This window comes from Pituophis catenifer, unplaced genomic scaffold (assembly GCF_029215685.1).
Source record: "Pituophis catenifer annectens isolate HBS135680 unplaced genomic scaffold, rPitCat1.0.hap2 SCAF_1, whole genome shotgun sequence".
NCBI lineage: Eukaryota > Metazoa > Chordata > Lepidosauria > Squamata > Colubridae > Pituophis > Pituophis catenifer.
The window spans coordinates 145,549,015-145,562,313 of NW_027256881.1; the positions used below are offsets into that span (position 1 = coordinate 145,549,015).

A 13,299-nucleotide genomic window follows, 5' to 3' on the forward strand; every position below is an offset into this window, starting at 1 on the left:
AATTCAATGAGTTTCAAAACAATTGAGGATCAACCCTCTGACCCTCAAACCCTTCCCTTTCCGTTCCCCAATTCTCATCTTCTCATTGGCCATCTTCCAAGTCAGTCTCCTCAGCTTCTGACTTCACCCCATAGGAATGTTCCCCCCACCATCCCATCTACTAGGGGATATTATCTACAAAGAAATAAGTAGGTGAAAAGTCAAGCCTCGTCTTTTTATGGCAGCATCAGAATGCTGACAGTAACGTTGTAGTATGTTTAATCTTCTCTCACAAATGTTTAAAAGTGGCTTTTTCATGAAGAAATATTTGAATTCAGAATTACATTCTTGCTCTCTGGCCAAATTCAAGAGGCACAGCTATTCCCAGCATGGGAAAGGCCACAATATACCTGTTTCCCAAATAATTCAGAGATAAGGAGCCTGTCAAAAGAGAGAGGGAAAGTCTATTTAGAACCACTGATAGAGCGTTTGATATAAGGTTTTAAACAGGTTTTAAAGAAGTAAACACAAATATTTCTACTTGGATGAATGAATCTGTTCGTTTTACCTTCTCTAGCACATATTTTGAATCATCTTATATTATTTTAGTCCCATTTCTTATAGGGTAGATTTTGGGATAGTGGTAAACTGCCTTGGTTCTCATTTAAGATTCAAAATTGTTAATTTAATTTTGACACCACACCAACAGACATAGGTTAGTTAGGATTTTTGTGGAAGGTAGCCAGGAGTTTGGAGAGTTGGACATGGCAACAGTACAGTCATTGGCTGATGGGCCTCATCCAGTGAGTACCAAATTTTCCCTCATGTTTATGGAAAGCTGTTGCGTTTGGAGCAGAGAGAACAAGGTTGGTTTTGGGGTTGTGTTTTCTCTGGCATTTCCTATTTCTAGGCCTTTCGGAGTGCTGGCCTTAAAGCCTAAAATGGCCAGGCATTAGGAAAATTGAGCGTGAATATTGGAATAGGACAACATCTACATAGATCTATATTTCATATATAGGTAGTCCTTGTTTTATGACTGGTTGTTAAGCTACCATTTGAAGTTATAACGGACCTTCCAGGATACTCACAACCCAGTTCTGAAGTTCTAATGCCTGGGGACCTCTCCCGTGGTCATGTGACTTCATTTGCCTCCCCCCCTCAACAACTGACCCATGTTTATGGCTATTTGCAGGGTCTTAAAGTCAGATGACTGCATTTTACGGTGGTTTTGCAGAAACGCAGCATTTACTTCTGATTTTATGCAAAACAGCTCTATAGTGAATCATTGGTTCACTTAATGACCACTTATGGTTGTATGTTGAAGACTACATGTAATAATGTACTTAGAAATAGTTTAAAAACCTATTTTGATCGCTGTTTCAATTTTCCCTAAATTCCAGAGGGAAAGCTTCCAATATCGTGCCTTTCATCAACATGGATTAAGGATTATTCTTCAGTTTTTTTTCATTCAACACAGGGAAATGGTGCTTGGGGAGCCCTATACCTGCTGCCTGTTTAGTGACTACCTTGGTTAGTGACCATTCACAAACACAATGGTGATAAATGGTCATTTAAAAATCATTTCCCAACCAATGTGCACATTTATGACCAAATTTTATGCATCTGACAACAACACTAGATGATATCTAAAATCTCCAAACAATTCCGTCCAATATTGACTTCTAGGAATGCAGTTGTCTATCTCAGCTCAGGACTATCTCTCTATTACAGGTAGTTATGTTCAGTGGTGGGTTGCTACCGGTTTGGCCCAGATTGGGCGAACCGGTAGCGACGGCGGCAGGAGGCTCCGCCCACCCACCTGGACTCTTCTGAACATGTGCAGAAGCGTTGCGCGCGTGTGCCCACAAATGAACCAGTAGCGACGGGTTTTAAAATCCGTCCCTGGTTATGTTGGGTTGTTGTGCTAATTGCAAAAATAATTTGATAGCATAAACTAACAAAGTTCTCCTCTTATTAAGTCTGCATTAGCTACATGGAGTATTGCGTGTAGCTGAGATGCCCAGATTCAAGAACAATTCCGTTGTACAGTGGAAGAAAGTAATCCTTTCTGTGTGCCGATTTCATCTCCCTAGCAAACATATTTAAAGCTGCTTTTCTCAATAGAGAAGAGCAGAGAGCTAAAGCTTCAAAACCAGACAGAAGCTTTCCCCTCTTATTATTATATTCCTGTTGACCTTGGCCTAGCTATCACTTTTCTTCACTTACTGAACTCAGAGACATGAAAAGGTCTTTATTTAAGAGCATATTCTGAGACACTGATGTATGTGCCAGGAGGGGAACTTCCTGGCCACTGATTCACTGTCCAGTCGCATTTCATCCAGGCCCTGGCTTAAAGTGTGCTATGTATGTCCTTTGTTGCCTTTCCTCTTTCTCTTATAAGCTTGGGTAATTTTAGCTATCCCATCTGCCTTTTTCATTCTGAAGCCGTGCGTGCATTTCTCTTTTGTGAAGCCTTTCAATTTTTTTCCTACATCATTAACTCTGAAGCCCCACCAGGCACAAGGTACAGAACCATTTTCAATGGCTTGACCAACACCCTAATTTAGACATGCAGTTTTAAAAGGATAACCTGGTTTAGCACCAAAGAAGCAGAGGAAATATATTAAATCGCCTTTAGCATATATTTGGTAAAGCTGCTTAAACATCATCAAACAATTTATCAATGACTTTTACATATTTCAACCGACATTCTACAACAATGTTCACATCAACAAAGATGACTGTTGTTCAGTCAGTACTATCTGGTAGAACGCATTCAGATACCGTTCTCAGTTGGCTTTTTCACTCCAAGAAGCTTTTTTTATCAGGAAAATGATAACCAGACAACCTTAGACGATTTATGTTGATTCATTGGATCGTGATGATATGGAGTTTAGACTTAAATCAAAAGAAGAATTGGAACGGGGCTTATACTTCCCCTCTGATTTACACACATGCAATTTTCTGAAAGATTAAAACTAGATTAAAAAGAAATTATTGTCAATTTCTTGTCAATCAGGCAAGAAAATGAGGTACAAAAAAGAAATATGTACTAATGATGAACATCTTTTTGCGAAAGCTTATAAAGTATTATTGAATTTTCATCTTAAATAGTCATAAATATGTTAAAGATTGTATGATAAAATAGGCTAAAAAATTGGTTCTATTATGCCTGAATCAATGGGAAAATAGGTGGACACAGAGTTTGAGATTTGCACTGAACTATAATTGGAAAGAATGTTTTAATAAAATGATGTATTGATGGTATTTAACTCCTGATAAATTGTCAAAGACGTACAAGGGAGTCTCAAACAAATGTTCGAAATGTAATCAATTTGAAGGAATTTTACCACTTTTGGGAGGCCAGCAAAAAGGCTAAGACCATGATGGTGAACCTATGGCATGCGTGCCAGAGGTGGCACACAGCGCCCTCTCTGTGGCAACTGGGGCAATGGCACGCGAGCCATTGCCCCAGTTCAGCTCTGCTGCAGATGCGCGTGCGTCTCCCATCAGCCAGCTGGTCTTTGGATCTCTGCCATGCATGCGTGGGGGGCAGAGTGCATGCGGGGGGGTCACACGTGGATGCGGGGGGGCGGGGCGTGTGCAGGGAAGCCATGCATGCATGCTCGGGGGAGCGGGGTGCACACACATGCATAGGAGGCACAGTGCATGCACAGAGGCTGCACACGCATTGGAACTTGGGGATTCAGGCGCATGCGTGCTTTGGCCAGTTGGTCCGGAAAAGATTAGCCATCACTGGGCTGAGACATTTTGGAATCAGATACCTACAGTATCTTGGTTCAGAATATTTTGAAAATAGATGTACAATGGAAACCTGAAACTTTTCTTTTAGGGATAGCTGATAAAGAGGGAAAGAAAACACGTGACTTTGTTTTTATATTAGCCATCAGCTCCTAGTTTGCTATAAGTATGAAGAGTGAAAGAAGGCCATATACACGTAATGGAAGTATGGACTTTTGAAACAATTGGAGCTAATCATGGTGGCAAAATTGGCAGCCTTGATTAGAGACAATAATTTGATTAAATTTCTTGTGAGCTGGAAACCATTGTTAGATTTCTTACAGGACAAGGAGAAAATCATCTTATAACTTTGAGTTTTGAGGGTTAGATTTGATTTGACCAGATAAATATTGTGGATTAATATTTGTATGATTATTCATATTTGACAATAAATATAGTATAGAGAAGAATATATTATGAAAATTGGGTTTTTGGATTGTAAGGTATTAGTATTCTATGATATTTTAATTATTGGTATTCTTTAAACTTAGAGGTTGTTTTATTGTCATATTCTTTGTACTGAAAAAAGTCAAAGGTCACTATTGTTATGTATTTGATGTATTGTTTTTGCCACTTTTCAACTTGTGTGTGTGTGTGTGTGTATGTATCAGAGGTGGGTTTCAGCGGGTTCTGACCAGTTCTGGAGAACCGGTAGCAGAAATTTTGAGTAGTTCTGAGAACCAGTAACTACCACCTCTGACTGGCCCCACCCTCATCTATTCTCTGCCTCCCGAGTCCCAGCTGATCGGGAGGAAATGGGGATGTAGTTTCTTTCCCCTGGAGTGGGGTGGGAATGGAGATTTTATAGTATCCTTCCCCTGCCACGCCACGCCACGGCACACCCACCAAGCCACACCCACAGAACCGGTAGTAAAAAAATTTGAAACCCACCACTGGTATATGTGTGTGTGTATACATACATACATACATACATACATACATACATACATACATACACACACACACGTATACAGGTAGCCCTCAACTTACAACCACATTGAGGCCAACATTCCTGTTGCTAAGTGAGACAGTTGTTAAGTGGACAGTTACTTGTCTGGTGTAGGGTCTCCTGCTTGAGCAGGGGGTTGGACTAGAAGACCTCCAAGGTCCCTTCCAGTTCTATTCTGATTCAGATTCTAATCTCCAAGCATTGACCAAAGCTAATATATCCATATACCGCAAAACCATTTTTGGGAGCTGCCCATTCTACCCACCTTTTGGGATGATTTGTCTAAACTTGGATCTAGCACACCATTCACATCTCCTACAATAATTCTTTTCTGCTCTGCAATTCCTATTAACATCTGGGAGAAACTTTCATATAATTATTCCTTATCTGTATTTGGAACATGGATGGATGCCAATGTTAAAATCTTTTAATTTCAGGATTAAAATTCTTCCTTGTCTTTTGTTTGTTCTAGTATTTCCCAGGAAGATGATTTGAGATAATTTGCTATTCTGTTTTTCTGTCTTCTCTCAATTTCTCCAGTACTGATTACCAAATTAGCCAATCCATGCTCTAATTGTTTGAAATGTATTGATCCATTTGGTTTGTTTTTCCATATTTCTTGGCCCTGATTTACCTTGTGTTCTTTTCTTATTTTTATATTTCATCATAATAAATTACATCATTCATGCTCCGATTCATTAATTTATCATAGGTACATAAATAGCCTTATACCTAAATGTGTATTCTCAATGTGTTATCTTTTTAAAGTAGATTTGTGCATTGGTCTTCCAGTGGGTGAACCATTTTTTCTGAATTCCCACTCATTCTTTTATGTCACCCACATTTCATTCATTCATTATGTTCCTTCAAAACCAGTTCCTGGTTCTTTTGTTATAATTCTCTGGATTGTGACATGTGATTTATCACCAGTCACTTCCATGTGCACTTCAAACATTGTTTCTGACATACATTTTAATCCTTTTACATTGAATCTACATCTTCATTTCCTTGAGAAATGCACCAGATCATTGTCCTTCAGTTCTATTACATCTTATTCATTTGTATTTTCTTTTATATTACTATTATCTCTTTCTTTCCTGAGTTTCACATACGCACTTTTCATTAGACTGATTGATTCATTCATTCAGGGTCTTTAATATTTAGTCATCCTATACTTCAAGTTGCAGCCTTCAATATATGCCCACAAGTGGGCCCACAAATGTTGATTTTCAACCAAGGTAATTGAGGCTTTCACAAAACACTTTTATTAAGCTTGACTAAGTACTAGCCTTAATGTACCAAAATCACATTTATCATTTCCTGCTATCAGTCAGGGCCCTGTTCTTGTCAGTTTGGGCACACTTTATCCATGATGTCAAAAACACAAAGCCTAAGCACTCCCATACTATTTGATGCAATCTAGAACCTCCAAACCAACTACTTTGTAGATCAATGAATTATTGCCCATGTAAAACTAAGGGTAAATATGCAGCATACTGATACTATAGCTATTATATCTCTAAATATAATATTCTGATGAAAGATAAAAAGTACGTGTAAATGAACACTATTTAGAATTGAAAGAAGTTAAAAATGGAATTCTTAAGTGATCAGGCTCTTTCACATGTTACTTTCTCCCAAAGTGCCAAAATTCATCTTTTATTATTCAGTCATTAACCCCTAGAATTATTAATTTTAAATTTGTATCCCACTTTTCCTTTTAACAGTTCAATTGCCAATGACATTTTTGGGATCACAAAACTGCAGTATGCAACCCCATGGATTGCCCAAATAAACCAAACAGATAAAACAGGTCCTCCCCCCCCCCCAACATAAAACACCTTTAATTTAAAAATGTATTGTGGACATGCAAGGACCTGAAATTGCTAACTCCTTGGAACAAATGAGGCTATGACTCCAGCTGATTAACTCTCAAGTGTCTTTTTCTCTACCTAAAGTTACAAAACAGCAGATCAATTTTGCCTGTTGTGCACTGTTGTGCAGGGCCGCTTGTTGACTTTCAACAAAACCATTTAAGAAAATTAGGCATGAGTCATCCATTATTGCCTTTTAAAAGTTAAAAGTCCAATTAGTCAGTACACTATAGAATTAAGCTTATTTTATCAACTGCCGAAGAAAACTCTGATTAATACAACTGGTTTTTATACTTTATTGGAAAAGATATAAAAACAGAAATCCATAAAAAATTTAAAACAGCAAAATTATGCCATGAAGCTCCCATTATGACAATTCATTCCTAGGGTGCAACTTGAATAAACATTATTTGCTAAGTTTCTTTTTAAGCTTAAAGGAAAATGACTAGCAATTATTACAAGAACACAGTGATGGATTTGCATTTGAATGCTGAGGGAAAACAGGCAACATTTACAGCACCCACTGGTAACAAGAATTTTTTATTAGTCTTGTGGCAAAAAATATCAGTAATCTGTAACCAAGCATTGACACTGTCACATCCCCAAAATAAGTAATTTTTTTTGTGTTCTAATACATTGCACAATGAGCATCAAGTTGCTTTTATAATGACTTCTTCGGTTCCCAAGAGCCAAGGAAAACTACCTTGGAAATGCTGGTTTGGCTACAACTTGTCATTCACTATTATCTATACCCCTAATGTGTGTTTCCCTCAAGAGATACTTAGAATAAATGCATCAATGTGTTCAGGCTGGAAAAAAGTCAATACCTACTTAAATTAGAAAGAATGCTACAGTATATTACTTCTTCAATTTCCTTTTCTATTGTTGTCTTAGTGTTCTAATAGCAATTAGAGCTTCTACTTTCCCAATTATTAAACATAGCAAAGTTTATCTTTATCCACCCAGCATATATATACTTAATAAAAAAACCACGTTTGATTCCCGTTCACACTGAGAGGGCTCTATTTTCCCCTGATAGAATGACATGATCCAGCTATGCGAAGGATGATTGTTACTGTGAATTTATCTTTGGTTATAAAACAGATTTAAAGCAGGGCTTATTTTATGCAAAACAGGAGCTAGAAATATCACAGAAGCGTTTCTAGACAGCATTTTCATACTAACATTACCGTGCTTGCAGATTGAAAGTTGAACTGTCGTGCTTCCTAACTCTGTTGATTTCTTTTTAGTCTAAATGATTTTATTATAATATTAAGTAAATAAACTTTAACATAATCCAGAAGGCATAAATTCTGAAAGGAAGGAAGGAAGGAAGAAAAACTGAAATGACGAATTAAATGTTCTCCATGGCTTTGAATTCACTGAGTGCTTGCACTGGGTTGACATGTTTCTTCTGGGAAGCTCGCTTGATTTTGGTCTGGGTCTCGTCTTGTTTCTCTCGCTTGACTAGAGGCTTCTTCTCGGGAGCTTTCATTTTCCAAGACACAGCAGGAAGGTTTAGAGAAGCCATCCCTTGAGACTTCTGGTATTTAGTGGAGGCCACATAGGAGGCCTTCACAGTTTGTACCACAGCATTCATCAGGTTCTTGGCAGCCTGGATCAGTGACATGGCACTATCCACCTTAACAAACAAATCCACAAAAGAGAATAGCTTTAGTTTGAGACAGTGCCTGAAACATAGTTTGCTATATGAAGTTTAAGGATAGGGTTCAAATATATCAGAGATGCAAGAATTCCAGGTTTATGAATCTCAGAACAAATCCTAAGAGGAATCTGAGGTTCAGGTTCCTTTACCAAGAATATTCTTTTTGAATCCAAGGGTGCCTTTATCCTTGAGCACAAACTAGGAAGGGAATGGAGAAAAACATCCAGATACTTAGGAAAGAAAAAGAATTACCAGTGGCTAAGATTTAAATGATGGTAAAATTGGAATTTGTTATTGTTTTAGTCACAAATTGCATTTTGATGGGCCCTTGCTTTCAAAAGCTAAGCCATGGAAAAATACAATATATTTTATGGAATTGCTGGCACAAAAGGGAACAAGGGCATTATTATGTCAAATGGTTTAGCTTCAATAGCCATTATTATGTCTGCTGTGCTTATCTTAGACAAAGGCTTTCGGCATCAATATATAAATCCACAAAAACATCAACAAAGAAATTTTGCAACAGGTTCATTGTCAAAAACACACACACATTCCTACAAATGGCAACTTATAGGTTGAATAATTAGTTGAGAATGTAAAAAGACTGAAACAATTAAAACATAATCCTATGGCAAAAAAATTACAGAAGTGCAATTGCCTATCAACTGTTGGGGTCTTTTAACTGGCTTAAGGTTCTTTCAAAATGAACAATCTGGAAATTAACTGATTAAAAGCTGCCCTTTATCTTTTGCAATATATATAACTAAAAACAGTAAATTACCTATTTTATAAAAAAGAATTTTTTCTTTTTATAAACCAGATGTTCGACTCCATTATGACTAATTGTTTTCAGCCAGCCCAGCCCAGCCCAGCCCAGTATTAGTTGTATTTTTATTTCTCAATTAAGAGAAGAATTTACCGAAATAAATTATATAATGTGTATGACTTCTTTTTGGTAAGATTTAATTCTTCTGGTTTTCTAAATAGTTTGAAAATGATTTAATGGGAAGGCAACAGTAGCACATCCCATCACCGTTTAACTATCCACTGTGTGAAAGGGGGTACCTACATTGCTTTTTCAGTATTTAAAAAATTATATATTACTGGTTCTAGCTTCAAGAAAAATGTCTGCAGCAGAAGAGCTCAAAGTTAAACAGGCATTTTATAATCATTTTAAACCTCAGAGAAGACTTTTTGTAAACCTTTTTTCCTCCCCTTCTATTCAATCGTGCCTGATTCTCAAGGACTGCTTAGACAAGTCCTTGCAGTTTTCTTGCCAAGTTTTGTTTTCCAGAATGGTTTGCCATTGCTTCTTTCCTAGAGTTGAAATAAAGTGACTGGCCCAAGGCCACCCAGCTGGCTTTGTGTTTAAGGCAGGACTAGAACTCACAGTCTCCTGGTTTCTGGCCTGAGGCTTTAACCATTACACCAAATTGGCTCTCTACTGTAAAGATAGCAAGTCTCTACTCAGTGCCAATATTCTTGCCAAAGATGGCCCAGATCTTTAGTAGTATTAATTTGGTACACAGTATATTTGGTTGTATTGGCATTCTCCCATCCATCCATCCATCCATTTCAGTTTGCCATTATTCAACAAAGCCATTTTCACCATAATTAATTGTATGCACTGGATTGTTTAAACCAGTGGTCCCCAACCCCCGGTCCGCGGACCGGTGCCGGGCAGTACCTGGCACCAGGCCACGCAGCGGCCGGGGGACATGAACGCTGCAGCGCAAAGGCTCCTGGGCCATGCGCAAAAGCTCCTGGGCCGTGCGCAAAGGCTCCAGGGAAGAGAGCCCCGCGCAGGTACGCACGTGTGGCCCAAAGCCCCCACCCCTGCGCGCGCTCAGCGGGCCACGGTAAAATTATCAAAGGCTGATTGGTCCGCGGCGATAAAAAGGTTGGGGACCACTGGTTTAAACCACAGTTTGGACCATACAATCTTTCTGAAGAAAAAAGATAGTATAAATTCTCCAATCCTGGGAGAAAAATCTTGAGGGTTCTTGAAGATACTGAAAGAACAGCTTTACATTCTACATTTAGTGTTTCACAACTGAAGCAAAATGAAGTTTAAGAACTGACTCTAGAAAAGACACAAAGCGAACATTAGCACATGTACATACCCCAGACACCACAAGTTCTCCTCCAAGGTTCTGAACTTCTGCTTTCACTTTGCTACAAATGTTCAGCTGGTGACAGTATAAAGCAATACGCTGCAGATAGGCTAGCAGGTCTTGTTTGCAAGCAGAATCTGGGCACTGGGCACAGAAAAAGAATAGATACTTCATTCTTTGGAGAGTTTTCCACACTCCAAATGCATTGAAATACAAGTCACTATTTCGGTCATTGTATTTATTGTTAAGCCTTGTTCTGAATAGAACTGCATTAGAGATATGGAGTAAGGGATGCTTACTACTATAAAATTCTAAATAAAATTCTGGAAGGGCTCAAGCTTGCCTGACCCCCTGGACGGGTTTTCAGTGATTTTTTAAAAACATCATTGGGGGAGCCATATGGATCTCTGTGGGGATGCTGATCCAGAGACAGGCATCACAACAGAGAAGACATAATCCCCAGGTCCCAACAGATGGCATGTTTGCTTGAGGGGACTGGAAGTATACCCTCTGTGCCCTATCTTACAGGAAAGACAGAAATTACTGGGGGATAGGCTGTCTCTAGATAACCAGCCCCTATGGCATGAACCTACAAACCAATTAGAAATAAATGAAGCGTGAAGAGGAGGAGTGATGTGTAAGTGTATCAAGGCACACCCACTTTGCCCAATTGCATTTCATTTGCATTTCATTCTGGACCAGTTGTAGTTTCCAAGTAATCTTCAAAGGCAACCCCAAATAGGACATATTACAATAAATGGAATTTAATTTTCACCAATCTTTATCCTTAAAAGATTCAGGTAACAATAGTCCATTTTGTGTATCCAATGAAACTGTCAGATATTTAAGAAGAAATGTTCTAGAATGCAGGGAAAAATCCCAGATAAATATTGAAAAGCCAAGATAAGGTTAATATCCTTTTATCTACTATATTGCCAAAAATGTAGACAACACCATGTTTGATCTCCTGGCAAAGACAATATACATGCATTATCTTTTCCCTACAGAGTGGTAGTTAAATGAAGTGGACTGAGAATCTCTGTCCTTTTCTCAGCATGAACACTAGATTTTTCTATAATAAAATAGTCTTGTGTTCTGAAATAAAAAATAAAATACCTGGTGGCATCAAAGGAAAACAAGATTAATTTTTTTATTAGGTATATGCTAGTGCCTTGAATTAAGTGGATATAAATGCAAAACTGTGTATATGACAGAGTATTCTTTTTTCCATTCATGCTTTTTGTATTCATTCCACACATCTGGAAGTTTTAAGTAAGTTTTTATTTTCAGTAATTATTTGAAAAATAAGGTATCAGAATGCAAGTTCATTAATGGGAGCAAGCAATGAAGAAAGCTTCTTAGTAGAGAAGGGTACAGAATTAAGATTCTTAGGAAGACTCCATAAAATAAAATAGTGACTCCTGAGTTCATAAATCTATTGTAAAATTAAAGGTGAGTAGAAGGCTCATGAAAAAAAAACAATTATGGCTTACATGATCAGCAATTGTCCGCCCTAGTTTATCCATTCTTGACCCGGCTTCTGCAATTTTCTTTGCTGCACTGATTACATCAGATGTATTTTTTAGAGGTCCTTTACCTCTGCAAAGGAGAACAGAATATTTGCACATATTTGCTTGCAAATTATTTCCCATGATATAGGGTTCACTACTAGACTTGTATGGTAGTCCTTGCTTAATGATTGTTTGAAGTTATGACCAACTCCCCCCATAAAGTGACTTACGACCCACCCACAAAGTTATGACTGCTGTATTCCCGGCTCACATGATTAAATTAGTAGACCAGCAAAATGCTGTGGACATAGTATATTTAGATTTCAGCAAGGCATTTGACAAAGTAGACCACAACCTAGAAGTAAGCTAGAAAAATGTGGGATAGACAGCCTTACCACCAGATGGATTTGTAACTGGCTGACAAACCATACTCAGTGAGTAGTCCTTAACATTTACATGTAGGGAAGAAAGAAGTGGGGTACCACAAGGGGAACTCGTCAAATTTGCAATGACTCTAAATTGGCAGGAATAGCCAACACCCTAGAAGACACACTCAGGATCCAAAAAGATCTTAATAGACTTGAACAATGGGCCATAATGGGCTCAAGTAACTGTGAGAGGAACCTTGGAGTCCTAGTGGATGATCACTTAAACATGAATCAGCAGTGTGTGGCAGCAGCCAAAAAAGCTAATATAATCCTTAGTTGTATAAATAGAGACACAAATCAAAATCTCTACCTTGCCTAGATTGACTTGTAGCTTTAACTGGTACTCCTTCAGTCTATGACCCAACACTAGAACAGTTAAGATTAAATGAAAAAGAGGAGGCTTGGTATCGTATTCATATTAATGACCCTGTTCTCATTTAGAAATCTCTTCAGAATGAGAGATAAGAGAGAATAAATAAGATCATTTCACAAGATGTCTGAGACTGTTTCAGGTATATGCCCAACTTTAGTGGATACTGTCAAAGCAAACTAGCTGAGATACAAGGAAAATGAAAGAAGGTTGCCCTTGAAAAGCCTACTTATACAGAATGCTTACCTGGTGAAGTCCGTCATCTCCATCATAATCATGCACATTTGTTTTGCCAGAACAATAATATCATTACTGCTGTCATCCCATTTGGATACTTCAGCATCCAATTTACTCTTTTCTTCTTGGAAGCTGGCAACTTGTTCAGCAATTTTGGCTTTTTGTTCTTGAGGGAGTTGAGCCATGATGGCCTGGAATGAAGAATTATTCTATATATAAAATGCTTTTTCAATAACTGGCTATTCAGATATTTTCACTAGCCAGCCTAATTAAGAGTTAAAGTACTATATATCCAAAGGATGGCCAGGAACATTATTTTTTAATCTCCACTATATGGAAAGATGTACTGGCGAAAGATGACTTTTTAAGC

The 13,299-nt window shown here is 38.0% G+C and overlaps 1 protein-coding gene across 1 annotated transcript in view; it reads right to left on the bottom strand.

Annotated features, from left to right (window-relative positions):
- Positions 1 to 6,885: 6,885 nt before the first annotated feature.
- The window catches only part of CTNNA1 (catenin alpha 1), a 71,699-nt gene continuing 65,285 nt past the window's right edge, over positions 6,886 to 13,299 (bottom strand). Inside the window, exons 15-18 of the mRNA XM_070933038.1 lie at positions 12,939 to 13,120; positions 11,877 to 11,982; positions 10,393 to 10,527; positions 6,886 to 8,245 (exon numbers count right to left, since the gene is read on the bottom strand). Of these exons, the coding sequence (XP_070789139.1) occupies positions 7,958 to 8,245; positions 10,393 to 10,527; positions 11,877 to 11,982; positions 12,939 to 13,120 (711 nt within the window). The 3' untranslated portion in view covers positions 6,886 to 7,957. The remainder of the gene's footprint in view (positions 8,246 to 10,392; positions 10,528 to 11,876; positions 11,983 to 12,938; positions 13,121 to 13,299) is intronic.